General features: G+C 44.5%; 1 protein-coding gene across 3 annotated transcripts in view; it reads left to right on the top strand.

Annotated features, from left to right (window-relative positions):
* The window catches only part of LOC139276112 (E3 ubiquitin-protein ligase DZIP3-like), a 136,811-nt gene that overhangs the window by 46,177 nt on the left and 71,146 nt on the right, over positions 1-19,488 (top strand). For all 3 annotated transcript variants that reach the window (XM_070893620.1, XM_070893618.1, XM_070893617.1), the window contains exons 6-10: positions 4,907-5,027; positions 7,451-7,573; positions 12,037-12,138; positions 12,404-12,496; positions 14,166-14,209. In XM_070893620.1, the coding sequence (XP_070749721.1) occupies positions 4,907-5,027; positions 7,451-7,573; positions 12,037-12,138; positions 12,404-12,496; positions 14,166-14,209 (483 nt within the window). The remainder of the gene's footprint in view (positions 1-4,906; positions 5,028-7,450; positions 7,574-12,036; positions 12,139-12,403; positions 12,497-14,165; positions 14,210-19,488) is intronic.

The following is a 19,488-nucleotide window of genomic DNA, read 5'->3' as shown; positions in this document are numbered from 1 at the left end:
CTGCTGTACCTGCATGCCAACCTTCAATGACTGATGTACCATGACACCCAGGTCTCGTTGCACCTTCCCTTTTCCTAATCTGTCACCATTCAGATAATAGTCTGTCTCTCTGTTTTTACCACCAAAGTGGATAACCTCACATTTATCCACATTATACTTCATCTGCCACGCATTTGCCCACTCACCTAACCTATCCAAGTCACTCTGTAGCCTCATAGCATCCTCCTCGCAGCTCACACTGCCACCCAACTTAGTGTCATCCGCAAATTTGGAGATACTACATTTAATCCCTTCGTCTAAATCATTAATGTATAATGTAAACAGCTGGGGCCCCATCACAGAACCCTGCGGTACCCCACTAGTCACTGCCTGCCATTCCGAAAAGTACCCATTTACTCCTACTCTTTGCTTCCTGTCTGACAACCAGTTCTCAATCCACGTCAGCACACTACCCCCAATCCCATGTGCTTTAACTTTGCACATTAATCTCCTGTGTGGGACCTTGTCGAAAGCCTTCTGAAAGTCCAAATATACCACATCAACTGGTACTCCTTTGTCCACTTTATTGGAAACATCCTCAAAAAATTCCAGAAGATTTGTCAAGCATGATCTCCCTTTTACAAATCCATGCTGACTTGGACCTATCATGTCACCATTTTCCAAATGCGCTGCTATGACATCCTTAATAATTGATTCCATCATTTTACCCACTACTGAGGTCAGGCTGACCGGTCTATAATTCCCTGCTTTCTCTCTCCCTCCTTTTTTAAAAAGTGGGGTTACATTGGCTACCCTCCACTCGATAGGAACTGATCCAGAGTCAATGGAATGTTGGAAAATGACTGTCAATGCATCCGCTATTTCCAAGGCCACCTCCTTAAGTACTCTGGGATGCAGTCCATCAGGCCCTGGGGATTTATCGGCCTTCAATCCCATCAATTTCCCCAACACAATTTCCCGACTAATAAAGATTTCCCTCAGTTCCTCCTCTTTAATAGACCCTCTGACCACTTTTATATCCGGAAGGTTGTTTGTGTCCTCCTTAGTGAATACTGAACCAAAGTACTTGTTCAATTGGTCTGCCATTTCTTTGTTCCCCGTTATGACTTCCCCTGATTCTGACTGCAGGGGACCTACGTTTGTTTTTACTAACCTCTTTCTCTTTACATACCTATAGAAACTTTTGCAATCCGCCTTAATGTTCCCTGCAAGCTTCTTCTCGTACTCCATTTTCCCTGCCCTAATCAAACCCTTTGTCCTCCTCTGCTGAGTTCTAAATTTCTCCCAGTCCTCAGGTTCGCTGCTATTTCTGGCCAATTTGTATGCCACTTCCTTGGCTTTAATACTATCCCTGATTTCCCTAGATAGCCACGGTTGAGCCACCTTCCCTTTTTTATTTTTACGCCAGACAGGAATGTACAATTGTTGTAATTCATCCATGCGTTCTCTAAATGTCTGCCATTGCCCATCCACAGTCAACCCCTTAAGTATCATTAGCCAATCTATCTTAGCCAATTCATGCCTCATACCTTCAAAGTTACCCTTCTTTAAGTTCTGGACCATGGTCTCTGAATTAACTGTTTCATTCTCCATCCTAATGCAGAATTCCACCATATTATGGTCACTCTTCCCCAAGGGGCCTCGCACAATGAGATTGCTAATTAATCCTCTCTCATTACACAACACCCAGTCTAAGATGGCCTCCCCCCTAGTTGGTTCCTCGACATATTGGTCTAGAAAACCATCCCTTATGCATTCCAGGAAATCCTCCTCCACCGTATTGATTCCAATTTGGCTAGCCCAATCTATGTGCATATTAAAGTCACCCATTATAACTGCTGCACCTTTATTGCATGCACTCCTAATTTCCTGTTTGATGCCCTCCCCAACATCACTACTACTGTTTGGAGGTCTGTACACAACTCCCACTAACGATTTTTGCCCTTTAGTGTTCTGCAGCTCCACCCATATAGATTCCACATCATCCAAGCTAATGTCTTTCCTAACTATTGCATTAATCTCCTCTTTAACCAGTAATGCTACCCCACCTCCTTTTCCTTTTATTCTATCCTTCCTGAATGTTGAATACCCCTGGATGTTGAGTTCCCAGCCCTGATCATCCTGGAGCCACGTCTCCGTAATCCCAATCACATCATATTTGTTAACATCTATTTGCACAATTAATTCATCCACCTTATTGCGGATACTCCTTGCATTAAGACACAAAGCCTTCAGGCTTGTTTTTTTAACACCCTTTGTCCTTTTAGAATTTTGCTGTACAGTGGCCCTTTTTGTTCTTTGCCTTGGGTTTCTCTGCCCTCCACTTTTCCTCATCTCCTTTCTGTCTTTTGCTTTTGCTTCCTTTTTGTCTCCCTCTGTCTCCCTGTATAGGTTCCCATCCCCCTGCAATATTAGTTTAACTCCTCCCCAACAGCACTAGCAAACACTCCCCCTAGGACATTGGTTCCAGACCTGCCCAGGTGCAGACCGTCCGGTTTGTACTGGTCCCACCTCCCCCAGAACCGGTTCCAATGCCCCAAGAATTTGAATCCTTCCCTGCTGCACCACTGCTCAAGCCATGTATTCATCTGCGCTATCCTGCGATTCCTACTCTGACTAGCACGTGGCACTGGTAGCAATCCCGAGATTACTACTTTTGAGGTCCTACTTTTTAATTTAGCTCCTAGCTCCTTAAATTCTTTTCGTAGGACCTCATCCCTTTTTTTACCTATGTCGTTGGTACCAATGTGCACCACGACAACTGGCTGTTCTCCCTCCCATTTCAGAATGTCCTGCACCCGCTCCGAGACATCCTTGACCCTTGCACCAGGGAGGCAACATACCATCCTGGAGTCTCGGTTGCGTCCGCAGAAACGCCTATCTATTCCCCTCACCATCGAATCCCCTATCACTATCGCGCTCCCACTCTTTTTCCTGCCCTCCTTTGCAGCAGAGCCACCTACGGTGCCATGAACTTGGCTGCTGCTGCCCTCCCCTGATGAGTCATCCTCCCCAACAGTACTCAAAGCAGTGTATCTGTTTTGCAGGGGGATGACCACAGGGGACTCCTGCACTATCTTTCTTGCACTGCTCTTCCTGTTGGTCTTCCATTCCATATCTGGCTGTGGACCCTTCTCCTGCGGTAAGACCAACTCACTACACGTGATACTCACGTCATTCTCAGCATCGTGGATGCTCCAGAGTGAATCCACCTTCAGCTCCAATTCTGCAACGCGGACCGTCAAGAGCTCGAGGCGGATATACTTCCCACACACGTAGTCGTCAGGGACACCGGAAGTGTCCCCGAGTTCCCACATGGTACAGGAGGAGCATATCACATGACTGAGCTCTCCTGCCATGTCTTAACCTTAGATACCCTTAAATTGGTAATAACAATGTTATAGTTCACTTACTGATATAAAAAATAAAAGAAAAGCTACTCACCCAACACCAGCCAATCACTTACCCCATTGGCTGTGACGTCACTTTTTGATTACTTTCTACTTCTATTTTGCTTTCTCTCCCGCTGTAGCTGCACCGGTATGCTTTTGACAGGTCGCTCCCCTCTCACCAACTGCCGCTGGCTCTCGATCTCCCGCTGGGCTTTTGACAGGTCGCTCCCCTCTCACCAACTGCCGCTGGCTCTCGATCTCCCGCTGGGCTTTTGACAGGTCGCTCCCCCATTTATCCCGACTCTCTGTTTTCTGTTAGTTAGCCAATCCTCTATCCATGTTAATATATTATCCCCAACCCTGTGAACTTTTATCTTGTGCAGTAACCTTTTATGTGGCACCTTATCAAATGCCTTCTGGAAGTCCAAATACACCACATCCACTGGTTCCCCTTTATCCATCCTGTTTGTTACATCCTCAAAGAATTCCAGAAAATTTGTCAAACATGACTTTCCCTTCATAAAGGGCAAATATTGAATATATTTAATCATGTTATTGTAAAATATATTAATATATTTTGCTCAAACCCTTATTTTGTATACAGGTACTAGAAATTTCAGTTCCTAAAGGGGAAAAGGTACATTAGTGAAAAATTAATTTGTGAGGAAAAAGCCACCCAGTAGCCCAATAGTGCCATTACAGGGTAGCAGGTTACATAGCTAAAACCCATTTTAAATGTAGACATAGGAATGTCAAATAAAAAGTGTGACCGGAAGCACGGTTTTGTAGACTGGAAGTGTATGCTTTCAATGGGAGTGCAAGACTTTTAATGTACAATGCAACGTTAAATGCTACACTATATTGCATTAAAGTTGTGACATCAGAGCATTCAGGGTCAGCTTAAGTTAGTGGACTAGTCAAGACTAACCTGCTTTGAAAATTGCAAACCCAGGGCGAAGAATTGCTTTGCTTCTGATGCATAAAGATTCTTCTTGATGCGACCGGGTCGATTCCTCTCTTCGCCAAGCCCCAATGTCGAAAATAACTTAAACTGCTGATGATGCCGCAGTTTTTTTTGGATCATAATATTTCAAAAGCGTATTTGTTAAGGAAGATGCTTTCGATCAGCTAAAGGTTCTTCCCTCTATTTTGTGTTTTGTCTCTCTCCTTATTTACTTTTATCCATTTTTGCATTATTTCTTTATTTTGTCTCTCCACATTGGATCCTGGATCTTCCAGCATAAGCAGCATTTCCAAAAGATTGATTTTTTAAAAAATATATAAGAAAGCTGAAAGTTCGTTTCAAGATTGGCAGTTCATGTTAGTCAGAAGTTGGTCCCAAGCCATCAGTGTCCTTTCAAATTTCCTCTAAAATAGATTTTATGGGCTTGATTTCTCCTTTTGATATGTTACACTATTTTCAGCTTCACTGTAGCCAAGTAACTTAAAATCGTACAGACATACATGGATGTTTTTTTATTAGTGGTGACCTCGGGTTTAAAATCTTTTTGCAGGTTTGAAGATGCTAGAAAATGGTTTCAAAAATCTAAGCAAGCGTTTGAAGAAAACCCGCCAACTATCGAGTGGACTAATGTGGTGTTAAAAGCAGAAGAGATTAAATCGGAAAATTTTGCGGTAAGAGCTTTATATCAAACTATTCAGAATTAAGCCTCTCAACTTGGTGAAATCGGTGCATGTCTTACTTGCTCAGAAGAGTAGTCAGAAAAATGTGCTAAACATTTCAGTCTATGTTTACTTTCCCCTAGTTGTATAGGGGCCAAGTTTCGGCCTCAGTTGCTCCTGTTTTTTTGGAGCAACTGGTTTAGAATGGAGTATCTTAGAAATTGCAATTCTCGGCATTTAGTTTGCTCCAGTTCTAGTCAGTTAGAACAGTTTCAGTTTGGAACAGATTTTTTTTTTTCAAAAGGGGGCGTGTCTGGCTACTTTCGCCCGTTTTGAAAGTTTAGGCAGTGAAAACTTACTCCAAACTAACTTAGAATGGAGTAAGTGTAGATTTTTGTACGCTCAGAAAAACTTTGCCTACACTTAGAAAATCAGGCGTAGGGAATGGGGGGGGGGTTTAAAGGGAAGTATACAAACATTAAACACTTCAGTTTTACAAATAAAGAGCCATCAATAATAAATGATAAATACATCAATAAATCAACCAATAAATCAATCAAAAAAAATGAATAAAAAATAAAAAAAATTTAAAAATCAATAAATAAAAAAATTTCTACTCGTTGACTGCAGCACCGGGAGCCCTCCAACAGCGTGCTGGAACAGCCCCCCCAGTGTGTGTCTCTCTCTCTCTCTCTCTCTCTCCGTCTGTCTGTGTGTCTCTCTTTCACTCTGTCTGTCAGTGTCTCTCTCTGTCTGTCAGTTATGTGTTTCTGACAGCGAGGGGGTGGTGAGGGAGAGGGAGGGAGAGGGGAGGGGAGAGCAGAGCAGAGGGAGGGGGGGCAGGGGAGAGGGGGGGAGAGAGAGGGAGGAGAGGAGAGGAGAAGGAGGGGGGGGCAGGGGAGAGAGAGGAAGGGAGAGGGGAGGGAGGAGAGGAGAGGGAGGGGGGAGAGAAGAGGGGGAGAGAAGAGGGGGAGAAAGGGTGGGAGGAGAGGGAGGAGGCTGAATGGGTCCGGCTGACGTGAAGAAGCCGGGCCCAAGACTTAGGGCGGGGCCCGCCCCCAGCAAGATGCCGGGTGGGCGGGCCCCGCCGAAAGAGTTAAAGGTAGGTGGCCGGGGGAAGCCGGAGCTGGGGGGGGGGGGGTCGTCAGAGTGGGAGCTTGGTGGAGGGGGGTGGAAGGAGCGGGAGCTGGTGGGGAGGCGGGTCGGAGCGGGAGCTTGGGGGGGGGGTTTGGGGGGTTGAGAGAGCCAGCTGGAGCCAGAGCAGGAGCTCGATGAGGGAGGTGCAGCCTGATCCTCGCAGCCCCAGTGAGGCCATTCGGCCAGGGCTAGGGGCTGCATGCTTTGGGCCCCTCCCACACAGTTTCGGGCGCCTGGAGCTACTGCACATGCGCGCCCACTGTAGCGCGCCTGTGCAGAGGTCCCGGCACTGTTTTCAGCGCAGGGACCTGGCTCCGCCTCCTACAACTCGTGCTGTGCTGCGCCAAGCTGCAAAGGACCTGCAGGGAGCTGGAGAATCTGCAGGTATTTTTTAGGCGCACTTTCGGGCGCGAAAAACGGGCGTCCAGGTCGGGGGCGGCCCGAAACTTGGGCCCATAGTCCCAGTGCTTTGAGGAGTCTTGATATTTCTGTGAAATGACCATTAGTGTCTGAAACAGTGGTGTGGATGGTCTTAGTTATTGGAATAAGGATTTTTCTGCCATAACTCACTTTTTTGTTTAATGAAGATGGCTAGGGTAGTAATACCACTGTGCCACACCAAATTTCTCCCATGTTTCTTTTTTTGTTTGGGTTGCCACCCAGTGGAGTTGAGACACCTTGGAAGTTGTCACCCAAAACTTTGCTTTCTGGACCACTGCAGATATTGGATTCATGGGGTTAATTCAGCTACTGCGCCAGCGGTGCAGAAAGCCAATTTGATGGATTTTGCTTATAGTTTTTCAGTTATGCTCTAGATGACAAAGTGTGACTGGCAATTGATTTATGATCAGAAAAGGCACAATTACTCAGCTAGGCAAAAATCATACACATTATCACCTTGTGCTGTCGGGTCTTTTCGGTAAAATGAATTTAGGTAGTGTCAAATTGAATTCCTTGTATGCATTTCATTGACCAGTTGTCTTCACTTTTTGGTCGTCTAGTTTAGAGACACCAGAAATATAGTGTGTGTGTGTGTGTGGGGGACTGTGCTCTCTGAATTTGGGATCAAGAAATGTTGCTGTACATAACTGATTAAAAATGTCAGTGAAGGTCAGATTGTCTACATTTTAAAGTTCCTTAGCACTCTTTTTGTATTTTGTGACCATACCACTTGGCTCAAGTTGATATCCCAGTCAAAATATTTGTTTGAGACAAAAGTATTTAAAATAGGCAGCCAGAAGTCTATTTTTACTTGCACACATTATATGGATGCTGAAACTCTTTTTGTCATCCCAAAGGTTAAAATAAATGAATATATTGAAAAGTGTGAAGATCCTCCTGATCCTGCAGCGATCTGCCAATCTTCTAATTGCCAGGGATACTACAAGAGGGAAATCTATCCATCTGACCCAGATTACAAGGTACGTCTTCATCTGAAAATCCAAAACAACATTTATGATTTACTTAAAGGTCAGATTTTTGCAGTATTTCTCAGACTATAGAATACTTGTGTGTAATAAGCCATTCTGAAAATGGCATCCTCCCACCAGTTATTTCTTTATGTATAATTTGCTGAAAAGGATTGTTGCCAGACAGCCCCACTGACCATGTAGAAGTTGTAATGGGATACTGTTTCTGAATGTCTTTACCAGTGGAAGAAAGGGAACTTCCATATAAAGGTAAATTTTAACTTCTTGCTAGGTTAGATCTTATCAGAAATGTCAATTTAAAAAAAATGAACATTGGCAATTAGAAAATTGGCTGGAGGTCGATCACGCTGGATTTCTGCCCATTTTGCATTTGTTTTGATTTTCCAATCGGGATTTTAATTGGTTGAGGAAGCACCTGTCAGTTTATGGGTAGATTCATGTAAATCAATGCACAATGATGTAATTCACACAATTTTTCAATCTTTTCGCCCATATTGTGCTGCTTTCTTTTCCCGCCCATTTAACCTGGGCGTTGAGGGTTGCTAAGGGCTGAGCCCAGAACAGAACACAGTTTAAATTGATCAGATGGCTTTATTGAAACGTAATTGCTGAAGCTGTATATCCCTCCCCTCCCTATTATTGAGGTCTTTCAAGAGTCTTTGTGACCATTTGTTTGGTGCTACCTTTTTTGATCTCTGCTATCATCCTGCCACATTTTGCTTTTTTGGATGAGGAGAAACAAATAAGGGAGTTGAGGATGCACCAGAAGCACCTGCACCTATCCAGCAGTATCCACACACCACAATATACAGGCACAGGCAGACGTGCATCCACTTATCTAAGGAACAGTGCCTGTGCATGCTGTGGCTTCAAAGGGCCAACATGACTTGAGTTGTGCAGCCAAGGCACAGCTGGTGGCCACTTAGCTGTCCATAGATATTTTGGCCATAGACTGATGATGCCTTGTTTGTTCAAGTAAGTAATTCCATCATCTTCCCATGTAGACAGCTGACAGCAACATATGAGGGCTGTGCAATGTTATAGCATGGCCGAATCTTCGCAGGATTCACTGTATACGATGTGGCTTTTTCTGCTCCATTACACAATGACACTACTTGTATGAATGGGAAAGAATTCCACTCTCAGTATGAACTTTGCAACCCTCGGTACCGGGTTATGAAAGTCAAAGTCACTTCTCCGGCAGCTTTCATTTTAAGGCAGTTGCCAGGCGCACCAATATTTTGCCCATAATGGCAAATCTGAGGATTGTTCCTGGGTGATCAATACTATCCACTGCACACATGGTTCATAAAACGAGTGTTATTACAAGGCACCAGCAGAGCACAGGTATAATGAAGTGCTGGCATTCATCAGAGTAATCCTCGAGTACACCATTAGTATTTTGAAGCAGAAGTTCAGGTGCTTGGGTCGATCTGGGCCGCCTGTCAGAGTTTCAATGGTTGTTGCTGCATGCTACAAAACTTTGTCTTTCAAAGAGAAATCATTGTGGAAGGAGGAACACCGATTACGGTATGTAGGTTCCACAGCCTTCTCTTCCTCCTTCTGTCTTCAGGCTTTGTAAACCTAAGCAGAGCATCACCGAATTAATAAATTATTTAATAAGACACTCCAGGGACTTGAGCACAAAAATCCAGGCTGACACTCCAGTGCAGTACTGAGGGAGTGCCGCACTGTTAGAAGCGCCATCTTTCGGATGAGACGTTAAACCGAGGCCCCGTCTGCTCTCTTGAGTGGATGCAAACGATCCCATGACACTATTTCAAAGCAGAGCAGGGGAGTTATCCCCGGTGTCCTGGCCAATATTTATCCCTCAATCAACATAACAAAAAAACAGATTATCTGGTCATTATCACATAGTTGTTTATGGGAGCTTGCTTGTGCGCAAATTGGCTGCCGAGTTTCCCACATTCCAACAGTGACTACACTCCAAAAAGTACTTCATTGGCTGTAAAACGCATTGAGACGTTCGGCGGTTGTGAAATGTACAATATAAATCCAAGTCTTTCTTATTTACTTTGTTTTCACTTTTGCTGATTTCAGCTTTGGTAGTGTCCGGCTTTATGGGCCTTGGCCCTTCAGCTTGATTTCTCAGTTACAGAATTGTGCATTGCACATGTTTGCATTGAACACTCTTTGATTCCAGGAATGGTTGAGGAAAAGATGCAAGTTGCTTTGTACTATGTGATTTATTTTAACAGTAACATCACTTCCGCATTTAAAAAATCTGAGTTAAAACTAAGTTCATATGGGCTCAAAATTGTCCAGGAGTTGCTCCGTTTTTTTTGGAGCAACTTGATTTTTCTGGAGTATCTTAAAAATCCCCATTTTGCACATTCAATTTGCACCAGTGTGAGTGAGTTAGTTAGGATTTTTTTAGTTTAGTTTAGTTTTTTTCAAAAGGGGGCGTTACCAGCCACCTACGCCCATTTTGGCCAGTTAGGCCACTTTGGACAGCTAATAGTTACTCCAAACTAACTTAGGCCAGCGTATATGGCCACTTGTGGCTGCACAGAAAACCTTGCGGAGAGTTAAGAAATCAGCGCAGGTAGGTACTAATGACTTGACTAAAGAATGTGAATAGGATCAAACAGTTATACAGGACATCATATGACAAACTTCGCAAAGTTAATTTACTATACAACAGAAGCATTCATGGAAGCTTAAACTACAAAAATAAAAGAAGTAAAGAGACAAAACATATTTACATACTTTTTTCAAAATATCCAAATAAAAAATAGAAGTAAGTCCTGCTCGTAATTCTTACGTTCTTATGTAGGAAAGTATTTTCATCAACAGGGTTAAGGAAAGTCTTGAGTAAGCTGATTAAAATTACTGGTTATACAGTTATCACCCACCGATCAAAACTCCCCCACCCCCCCGAACAACACTCTTTCCCCCCCGCCCCCCCCCCCCCCCCCCGGATTAAAGCTTGCACCAACCTGTTTGTAGCCTTAGCCCGCGAAGGCAGTGGACCGGCCTGCATGGCAGGCCACTCGACCCGGGATAGGGGCGGGACACATCGGATTCCACGCTGCGGCACGCATCATCAGCAGGAGCTACTGCACATGCGTGAACGCTCTAATGCGCATGCGGACAGCTACCGGCACTCTTTCAGGCGCAGGGCCCTAGCTCCGCCCCCCCCCAATCCACTGGCCACGCCGCGCCAAGCCCCGGGAGAGTCAACAGAATGGGCAGAATCTGGGGAGATCTTTTTGCTGCCGTTTTCACCCTACGAAGTCGGCGCATCTCCGGTGAGTGCGCCGAAAAAAACGGGTGGGCCAAATTTGGGCCCATGGTTAATAGAGTAAGCATATAAGTAAATCTCCCAAATGAACACATTTAATTTATATTCAAAAGTTGGAAGCTGTACAAATACTTGAGAATCTATTTTAAAGATACTTAAAATTCTAGGGAATTATTCTTTCCAGTGACAATATCTCTGGAGACTGAAAGGCTTCTGAGACACGAGAGAACACTGATAACATTTCCATCGAGATGTCAAGCAGTCTAGCTCGGGTATAGTGTGAACTGGTGCAAAGTAAATCTCCAACGGCATGTCTTAAACCTATCTTCGAACTAGACCCCCTACTCTGCCAGTATGCATTGTGCACTTTCAACACCAACAATCTTTGAAATTGCGCCAATTTAGCACTGAATTAAGGGTAGTTTAGTGCTGCAGGTCTTTGCCCTTTGGAAATTTTGCATAACATTAAATGACTTTGCATTGGATTTAAATAAAAGCCCTAGAGGCGTATGAATAATTCGCAAACTCACAACACCAGCAGCCATTCCTGCTATTTTTACTCTTTATTTACTTCGACGTAACACTGCAGAGGGAAAAACTTGTGATGCAGAGTAAATCCCATTGCAGCACAATATAAGCGCAGTGTTTGTACAAAAATGATATCGATGTTTGATTCAGGCTAAGCCTTGAACCTCCCAAATCCTTGACAATATGCAAATTTCAATATATTATAAAACATTTAAAAGGAGAAGAAACTTAGTGCCCAGATATTTGGAGGACAGTGACTGTATCTGGATCTCTTGATTTAATGAGTAAAAGGTGAAACTTGTAAATTGAAGTTGATATCCATGCACTCCTCGAGATCAATGATAAAGGCAATAAACAATAAAAAACCCAGCAGAGTTGTGGGAAATTATGCTCATCATTAGGCCCCAGTTTGAATGCTTTCCGTTGATAACCACCCCCTGTACATTAAATTTTCACAAACTCCCAATCTATTCCCTTATTTTTCAGTTGTACTATGACATTAATTTCCTTCAAAAATACTGTGGCTACTGAACTTTATAAAAAGTTTTTTGAAAATTCAATTTCTTCTCTCCCCGTATTCCTTTCCAAATACAGCAAGAAACAATGTTTTTTTAACTCTGAAATTTGCCACATCTACACAAGTAATCTTGTTTCATTTCAGGGCTATGTTGAGCTTTGCTGTGATAATGGTTGTTTGATAGAATATCATACTACCTGCTGGAAAAAGTTAAAGGACTCTCAATATCGTGGGCAAACTAACCAGGTAAGAAATATTCAAATTAATAATTTGACTTCTCTCTTCCCCCTTCATTATTTTGTTTATCTGCTACAACTTTTAAGTTTTCCTTATCTGCTGTTTAAAAAGATGTGGGCAAGAAACACAATCTCGTACTCCCCACCATTAGAGCAAACACAGTTCCTGTAGTCCAGATACAGTTGCTCGTGGCAAGGCAGATCAAATGTTATTTTACATTTGCTTTGATATGCTTTATATGCAAATAACTTATATTCATTTTTATATATTTCAGAATTTCTGTTCAAAGAAATGTATGAGCGGTGATTGTAAAGGCCTTATCATTAAATTTGTGATTCACAATGCTTCAGGAAGCACACAGACAGAGGTAAGAATCTGGAGAACTGTTCTATATGTTAGATTGTTAAAGGGCAGTGTAGTATCAGTGAGCTTAGAACACTGCCCTTTCTCCTTGGATGCCTAGCTTTACATTTTGTTTCTATACACAAAAGAATGTGGGTTCCTCTTCCTGATGGAGGTTAGCACGGTCAGATGAATTTTGCTGTAAGTTCAGATTCAAACTAAAGCCAATGTTTTGGCTGGAATTCAGACCACTTCTGGTTCCTGCCAGGTTCTCTGTTTGATCACCTGGCATCGACTGTGCTTTAATTTTCAATTCAGTCTTTGGCACCTTTTTGAGCCATTGTGATCTTTATTATTTAGGCAGCCTATATTGCCCAGTGCTAGGGAGTTTTCCTAAATTGTAGAATCTGCTACGGTTGTGTGCTTCTTAAGAGTTACTCTTTTAAACCTCACAGTCTATGAAAAGTTGAAGGTACTGAAACACACTTCCTACCTATCCAGGCAGCAAAGACAGGACCAAGGCTCGCTTGGTTTTCCCACCATTCTTGACGTCTCTACTGCCTTCAACACTTTCTCTCTTCTGTGATCCATCTTCTTGATACTGCTCTCCCCTGGTTTCATTACATTTTCTCTAATGTTTTCTCCCCCTGTATCTGCTTGGTCACATCCAGCATGTTCCATGGCTCCATCCATGGCCTCCTCCGAGTCATAATTTCCGTGCTATCCCTTGGTGATCTCATCCACAAGCACAGGGGAGCTTACACATGTATGCCAAGGACACCAACTTTACCTTTCTGCCACCACTGGTTCCAAGGCTGTTGTTATCCATCATGACACTTTGTCCAATATGAGTTGAAATTTCCTTCAATTCAAAATTAGCGAAACTGAAGCCATTTTTGTTTTGTGGCTTTTGCCAGAAGCTACCTGGCTCTAGCTCTGACTCATCAACCTCCCTGGCTGCATGCTCAGGCTGAATCCAGGGGTGCACAACATTGCGGTTCTGTTCAACCCTGAGCTGAGTTTTTTATCCACATCTGGTCTATTACCAAAACCACATTATTCCACCTCTGTCACACTGCCTGCTTATGCCCCTACCTCTCCCACCAATGTTGGATTTTAATTCTCGCTTTTATCTCACCACGATTTGATTTCTCACATGCCCTCCTCCCTGTCTGAATCCTTCAAAATCTTCTGATGAAACAGAGCTCTTGGATCTGAATCCTCTTCTGCAGAGCCCCGCACACCTATCACCACTTGTCCTTGCAGAGCTGCCTGTGAACGAGTGAATCAATTTCATGGTCCTCATTTTCATCCTTAAATCCCTTCATAATCTTCCTTCACCCATTCTTAGCATTCTCAAGAGACCCTTCCGTTTCTCTGACTAGATTAAAGTGATTTCTCTGCTTCCTTTGATCCTCTATTGATCTTTCAGTTACTATGAATTTGCTCTCTGGAAATTTCTCCCAAAGAGATTGCAAGACAGTTATCACAACAAACCGATCACTTCAAATGTGCTCTTGATATTCCCACTCATTCCCTTTCTTTCTGTGAGCTTGTCATTCCCTTGTAAAGTGTTTCTTGAGACATTTCCTTTAAGTGAAATGCTATATAATGCTAAGTGTGTGGTAATGGTTGTAGTTGGTGTTTTGTCTCCTGTCTGCTTTTAATTAACTTGCTAAACAATTTTCTTACAGTTTGAAGTGAAGGTTCCTGATCTGTCACGTCGACTTACAACTGTGTAAGTGTTTTAAATTAATAAACTGCATTTGAATCATGCTTAGTATAATAAACATCCCGAGATGCTTCACATATGAGAAAACGGCTCGAGCATTAGGAAAATTAGGATTAAAAACAGAAAAGGCTGGAATTACTCAGCAGTCAGGCAGTATCTGTGGAGAGAGAAACAGAGTTAACGTTTCAGGTCCATGACTTTTCATCAGAATGAAAAACATGGCACCTCAGTTTGATTTTTTTTTAAAATCATTTTGGTTAGTTGCTTTTGATTGCCAGGCCATTTATGGCATTTTGGTAAATGGAAAATGTTAATACAAAAAATGCAGTAATTTTTCTACATATAGGGTTTCGATCAGGTTTTTTTGTTGTTATTGGAGCATTTGAATCACTTTGCATAGTTTGCCTACCAGATAGCAGTTTTTCAAAAGTTTACCTTGATCTCAAGCCTAGGATAGACACTGAAGAAGATCTGGGGGGGGTTGATCTAAGTGTTGTGTATGGCGAAAGAGTCAGACTGAACACTGAGCTCAAAGTAAAGTGTGACTTCAGTCTTTTATTTCAGGTCTCCAGAGTGCCTCGCCAACCTGTGAAGCCTCCTTAAATACCTGTGCTCCCAAGGGATTATGGGATCCTTTGGGACTCCAGGGGATGAGCCTCTGGTGGCTGTACAGAGTAAATACAAGTCCACATACATTACAACACTCCTCCCCCCCCCCCCCACCCGAAGTCAATAGTGTAAATATTTACGATGTGAATCGATCTGGGGCCCTTCTTGCCCTGGTTGATCGTCTCGATGTGAAAGCTGGTGTTGTTGAATCATTTGTTGGGCCCTCGCTGGGCTGCTGTGCAGCTGGCCTTGCTGGGCTGTTGTGGATGATGGTTCTGCTTTGTGGTCAACCGTGGTACCGGTTGCCACTGGTGTGTCTGTTGGGGGATCAAAAAAGGTAGGATCCAAGGTGGGTTGCTCAGGATAGTCCGTGTATCTGAGTTTGATTTGGTCCAAGTGTTTCCGGTGAATGAATCCATTTGAAAGTTTGACCCGAAACACCCTGCTCCCCTCCTTGGCCACGACAGTGCCGGGAAGCCACTTGGGACCTTGTCCATAATTTAATACAAATACAGGATCATTGATTTCAATCTCAATGTGACACATTTGCGCTATCATGGTATGCACTTTGTTGAAGCCATCTGCTCTCTACCTGCTCATGTAGATCAGGGTGAACTAACGAGAGCCTTGTCTTAAGTGCTCTTTTCATGAGCACTTCAGCAGGTGGGATCCCAGTGAGTGAGTGGGGTCTCGTGTGGTAGCTAAGCAGGACTCGGGATAGGCGAATCTGCAATGAGCCTTCAGTTACACTCTTCAAGCCTTGCTTGATGGTTTGCACTGCTCTCTCTGCCTGATCATTGGACGCTGGTTTGGTCCCATTACGGGTCATGAATTCTTTGGTAAAACATGGCCCGTTGTTGCTCACCAGGACATCAGGTAAGCCGTGTGTGGCAAACATGGCCCGCAGGCTTTCAGTAGTGGCATTGGACGTGCGAGCCGACATTATCTCACATTCAATCCACTTGGAGTACGCGTCTACAACCACAAGGAACATTTTATCCAAGAACGGGCCTGCATAGTCGACGTGTACCCTAGACCACGGTTTGGAGGGCCAAGACCATAAACTTAGTGGCGCCTCCCTGGGTACATTGCTTAACTGCGAGCATGTATTACATCTGTGAACGCAGGATTCTTAAGTCTGCATTGATACTGGGCCACCACACGTGGGATCTGGCTATCGCTTTCATCATTACGATGCCTGGGTGGGTACTGTGGAGGTCATTGATGAAGGTGTCTCTACCCTTCTTGGGGACCACTACTCGATTGCTCCACAGAACGCAGTCTGCCTGTATAGACATTTCATCTTTGCGCCGCTGGAACGGCTTTATCTCTTCCTGCATTTCCACGGGGACACTGGACTAGCTCCCGTGAAGCACACAGCTTTTGACTAGAGATAATAAGGGGTCCTGGCTTGTCCAGATTTTGATCTGCCGGGCAGTGACGGGTGATTGCTCACTCTCAAATGTTTCCATAACCATGGCTAGATCTGCGGCTGCGCCATTTCCACCCCCGTGGTGGGCAATGGTAGCCTAGTGAGAGCATCGGCGCAGTTTTCAGTGCCTGGCCTGTGACGGATGGCGTAGTTGTATGCGGACAACGTGAGCGCTCATCTCTGGATGCGGGCCGATTCGTTGGTATCTATCCCTTTACTCTCGGAAAACAGGGATATAAGTGGTTTATGGTCAATTTCCAATTCGAATTTTAGCCCAAACAGGTATTGATGCATTCTCTTTACCCCGTAGACATACGCTAACACTTCTTTTTCAATCATGCTGTAGGCTCTCTCAGCCTTAGACAGACTTCTGGATGCATAAGCAACCGGTTGCAGTTTCCCAAAATCATTAGCTTGTTGCAATACATACTTGACACCATATGACGACGCATCACATGCTAGTACCAAAAGCTTACATGGATCATACAACACAAGCAATTTGTTTGAGTATAACAATATACTCTCTTTTACAAAGGCATTTTCTTGACTTTTGCCCCAAACCCATTCACCCCCTTTTCGTAGTAAGACATGCAGTGGTTCTAACAGTGTGCTGAGACCCGGTAAGAAGTTACCAAAGTAGTTCAAGAGTCCCAGGAAAGACCGCAGCTCCATCACGGTTTGTGGCCTCGGTGCATTCTCGATTGCCTCCGTCTTCGTGTTGGTGGGCCTGATGCCGTCCGCCACAATCCTGCTTCCCAAGAACTCCACTTCAGGTGCCAGGAAAACGCACTTCGAGCATTTTAACCTGAGCTCTATGCGGTTGAGTCGACGAAGAACCTCCTCCAGGTTCTGCAGGTGCTCGACTGTGTTCCGACCTTGTGACCAAGATGTCATCCTGGAAGACCACGGTGTGCGGGACCGACTTCAGTAAACTTTTCATGTTTCTCTGGAATATCGCTGCCGCTGATCAGATTCCAAACGGGCATCTGTTATAAACAAAAAGACCTTTGTGCGTGTTGATGCAGGTGAGAGCCTTCGATGATTCCTCCAGTTCCTGCGTCATGTACGCTGAAGTCAGATCCAGCTTCGTGAGCGTCTTTCCTCCCGCCAGCGTTGCAAAGAGGTCGTTGGCCTTTGGTAGTGGGTATTGGTCCTGCAGGGAGAAACGATTGATAGTTACTTTGTAATCGCCACAGATTCTGACGGTGCCATCTCCCTTGAGGACTGGGACAATAGAATTGGCCCACTCGCTGAACTCGATCGGTAAAATGATGTCCTCTCGTTGCAGCCGGTCTAGCTCGATCGCTACCCTTTCTCTCATCATGTATGGTACTGCTCTCGCCTTGTGATGGATGGGTTGCGCCCCCCGGAATTAGGTGGATCTGCACTTTTGCTCCTTGGAATTTCCCGAGGCCTGGTTCGAACAGCTAAGGAAATTTGTTTAAGATCTGGGCATATGAAGTGTCGTCAGCAGGCGATAGCACTCGGACGTTGTCCCAGTTCCAGCGTATCTTTCCCAGCCAGCTCCTGCCGAGCAGCGTGGGACCATCGCCCGGTACCACCCAGAGTGGTAGCTTGTGCACCGCTCCATCATAGAAGATCTTTACGGTAGCACTGCCGATTACAGGAATCCGTTCTTTCGTGTAAGTTCTTAGTTTCGTGTGAACTGGAGTTAAGACTGGCCTTGAGGCCTTGTTGCACCACAACCTTCGAAAGTCTTTTTGCCCATGATGGACTGGCTCGTGCCTGTGTCCAGCTCCATTGACACCGGGAGCCCATTTAGTTCAACATTCAGCATTATCGGGGGGCAATTCGTGGTGAATGTATGCACCCCATGTACCTCTGCCTCCTCGGTCTGAGGCTCTGGTTCGTCGTGATCCTCCATAGATCTGTCCTCCTCTGCAACATGGTGGTTTGCAGGTTTAACAGGCTTTGTAGCTCACCTGCACACTCGTTGGAGGTATCCCATTGTTCCACAGCCCTTGCAAACGTACTTTTTGAATCGGCATGAATGGAAACGATGATCACCCCTGCAGCGCCAACAAGGTGTTAATGGCCTTGCATTCATCATCCTTGATGGTAGACTCTTGAGTCATCTGTGGACGTGCAGCTGCAGGAATGTGTGATCTGTCCTGTACGTTACAATTCGAAAACAACATCACTTTGTTCACAGTACTTGTAGCAGCACTTGTGTGCTGAGAGATCTGCTTCGTATTGTCACTGGTGGCAATGAACGCCTGGGCTATCGCTATGGCCTTACTCAAGTTTGGGGTCTCTACAGTCAAAACTTTGCGAAGTATGGTTTCGTGGCCAATGCCAGGTATGAAAAAGTCTCTGAGCATGTGCTCCAAATGTCCTTCAAATTCACAATGTCCTGCAAGGCATCTTAGCTCAGCGACATAACTCGCCACTTCCTGGCCTTCAGACCTTTTGTAGGTGTAGAACCGGTACCTCGCCATCAGAATGCTTTCCTTCGGGTTCAAATGCTCTCGGACCAGTGTGCACAAATCGTCGTACGATTTCCCCGTGGGTTTCGCTGGAGAGAGCAGATTCTTCATGAGGCCATACGTTGGTGCCCCACAGATGATGAGGAGGATCGCCCTTCGTTTGGCAGCGCTCTCTTCCCCATCTAGCTCGTTGGCCACGAGTCGCTCCACAAAAATTTCCCAATCATCTCCCTCCAAATATTTCTCCAGGATGCCCACTGTTCTCTGCATCTTTGGGTTCGCTATCTGTATCTCGTCGCCAGTTGTTGTGTAAGGAGAAAGAGTCAGACTGAACACTGTGAGCTCAAAGTAAAGTGTGACCGTAATCTTTTATTGCAGGTCTCCAGAGTGCCTCTCCAACCTGTGAAGCCTCCTTAAATACCTGTGTTCCCAAGGGATTATGGGATCCCTTGGGACTGCAGGGGAAGAGCCCTCTGGTGGCCGTACAGAGTAAATACAAGTCCACATATATAAGACTAAAAATGGGAGAGACAAAATAATCTCGAAGGATAGAAGAAACTCAAAAATGTAAGAAACATTTGAACTACCTGCATGCTTCATGCTCGATAGATTTCCCACTTTTGCCCCACTGATTTACACCAGATATAGAACATATGTGGTATAACATGGCCTTAAAGGATTTGCAACTCACATGACAATGGAAGGTTTAGAAGTGCATAATCTGCAAAACAGTATTTCATTTTAATTACAAGCTTAGAACTGAGTTTTAGAAACCTGTTCAACTCATTTTACAAAAG

The sequence above is a fragment of the Pristiophorus japonicus genome, chromosome 11 (assembly GCF_044704955.1).
Source record: "Pristiophorus japonicus isolate sPriJap1 chromosome 11, sPriJap1.hap1, whole genome shotgun sequence".
NCBI lineage: Eukaryota > Metazoa > Chordata > Chondrichthyes > Pristiophoridae > Pristiophorus > Pristiophorus japonicus.
The sequence above is the reverse complement of the archived record's forward strand: the minus strand, read 5'-3'. Positions and strand labels throughout refer to the sequence as shown.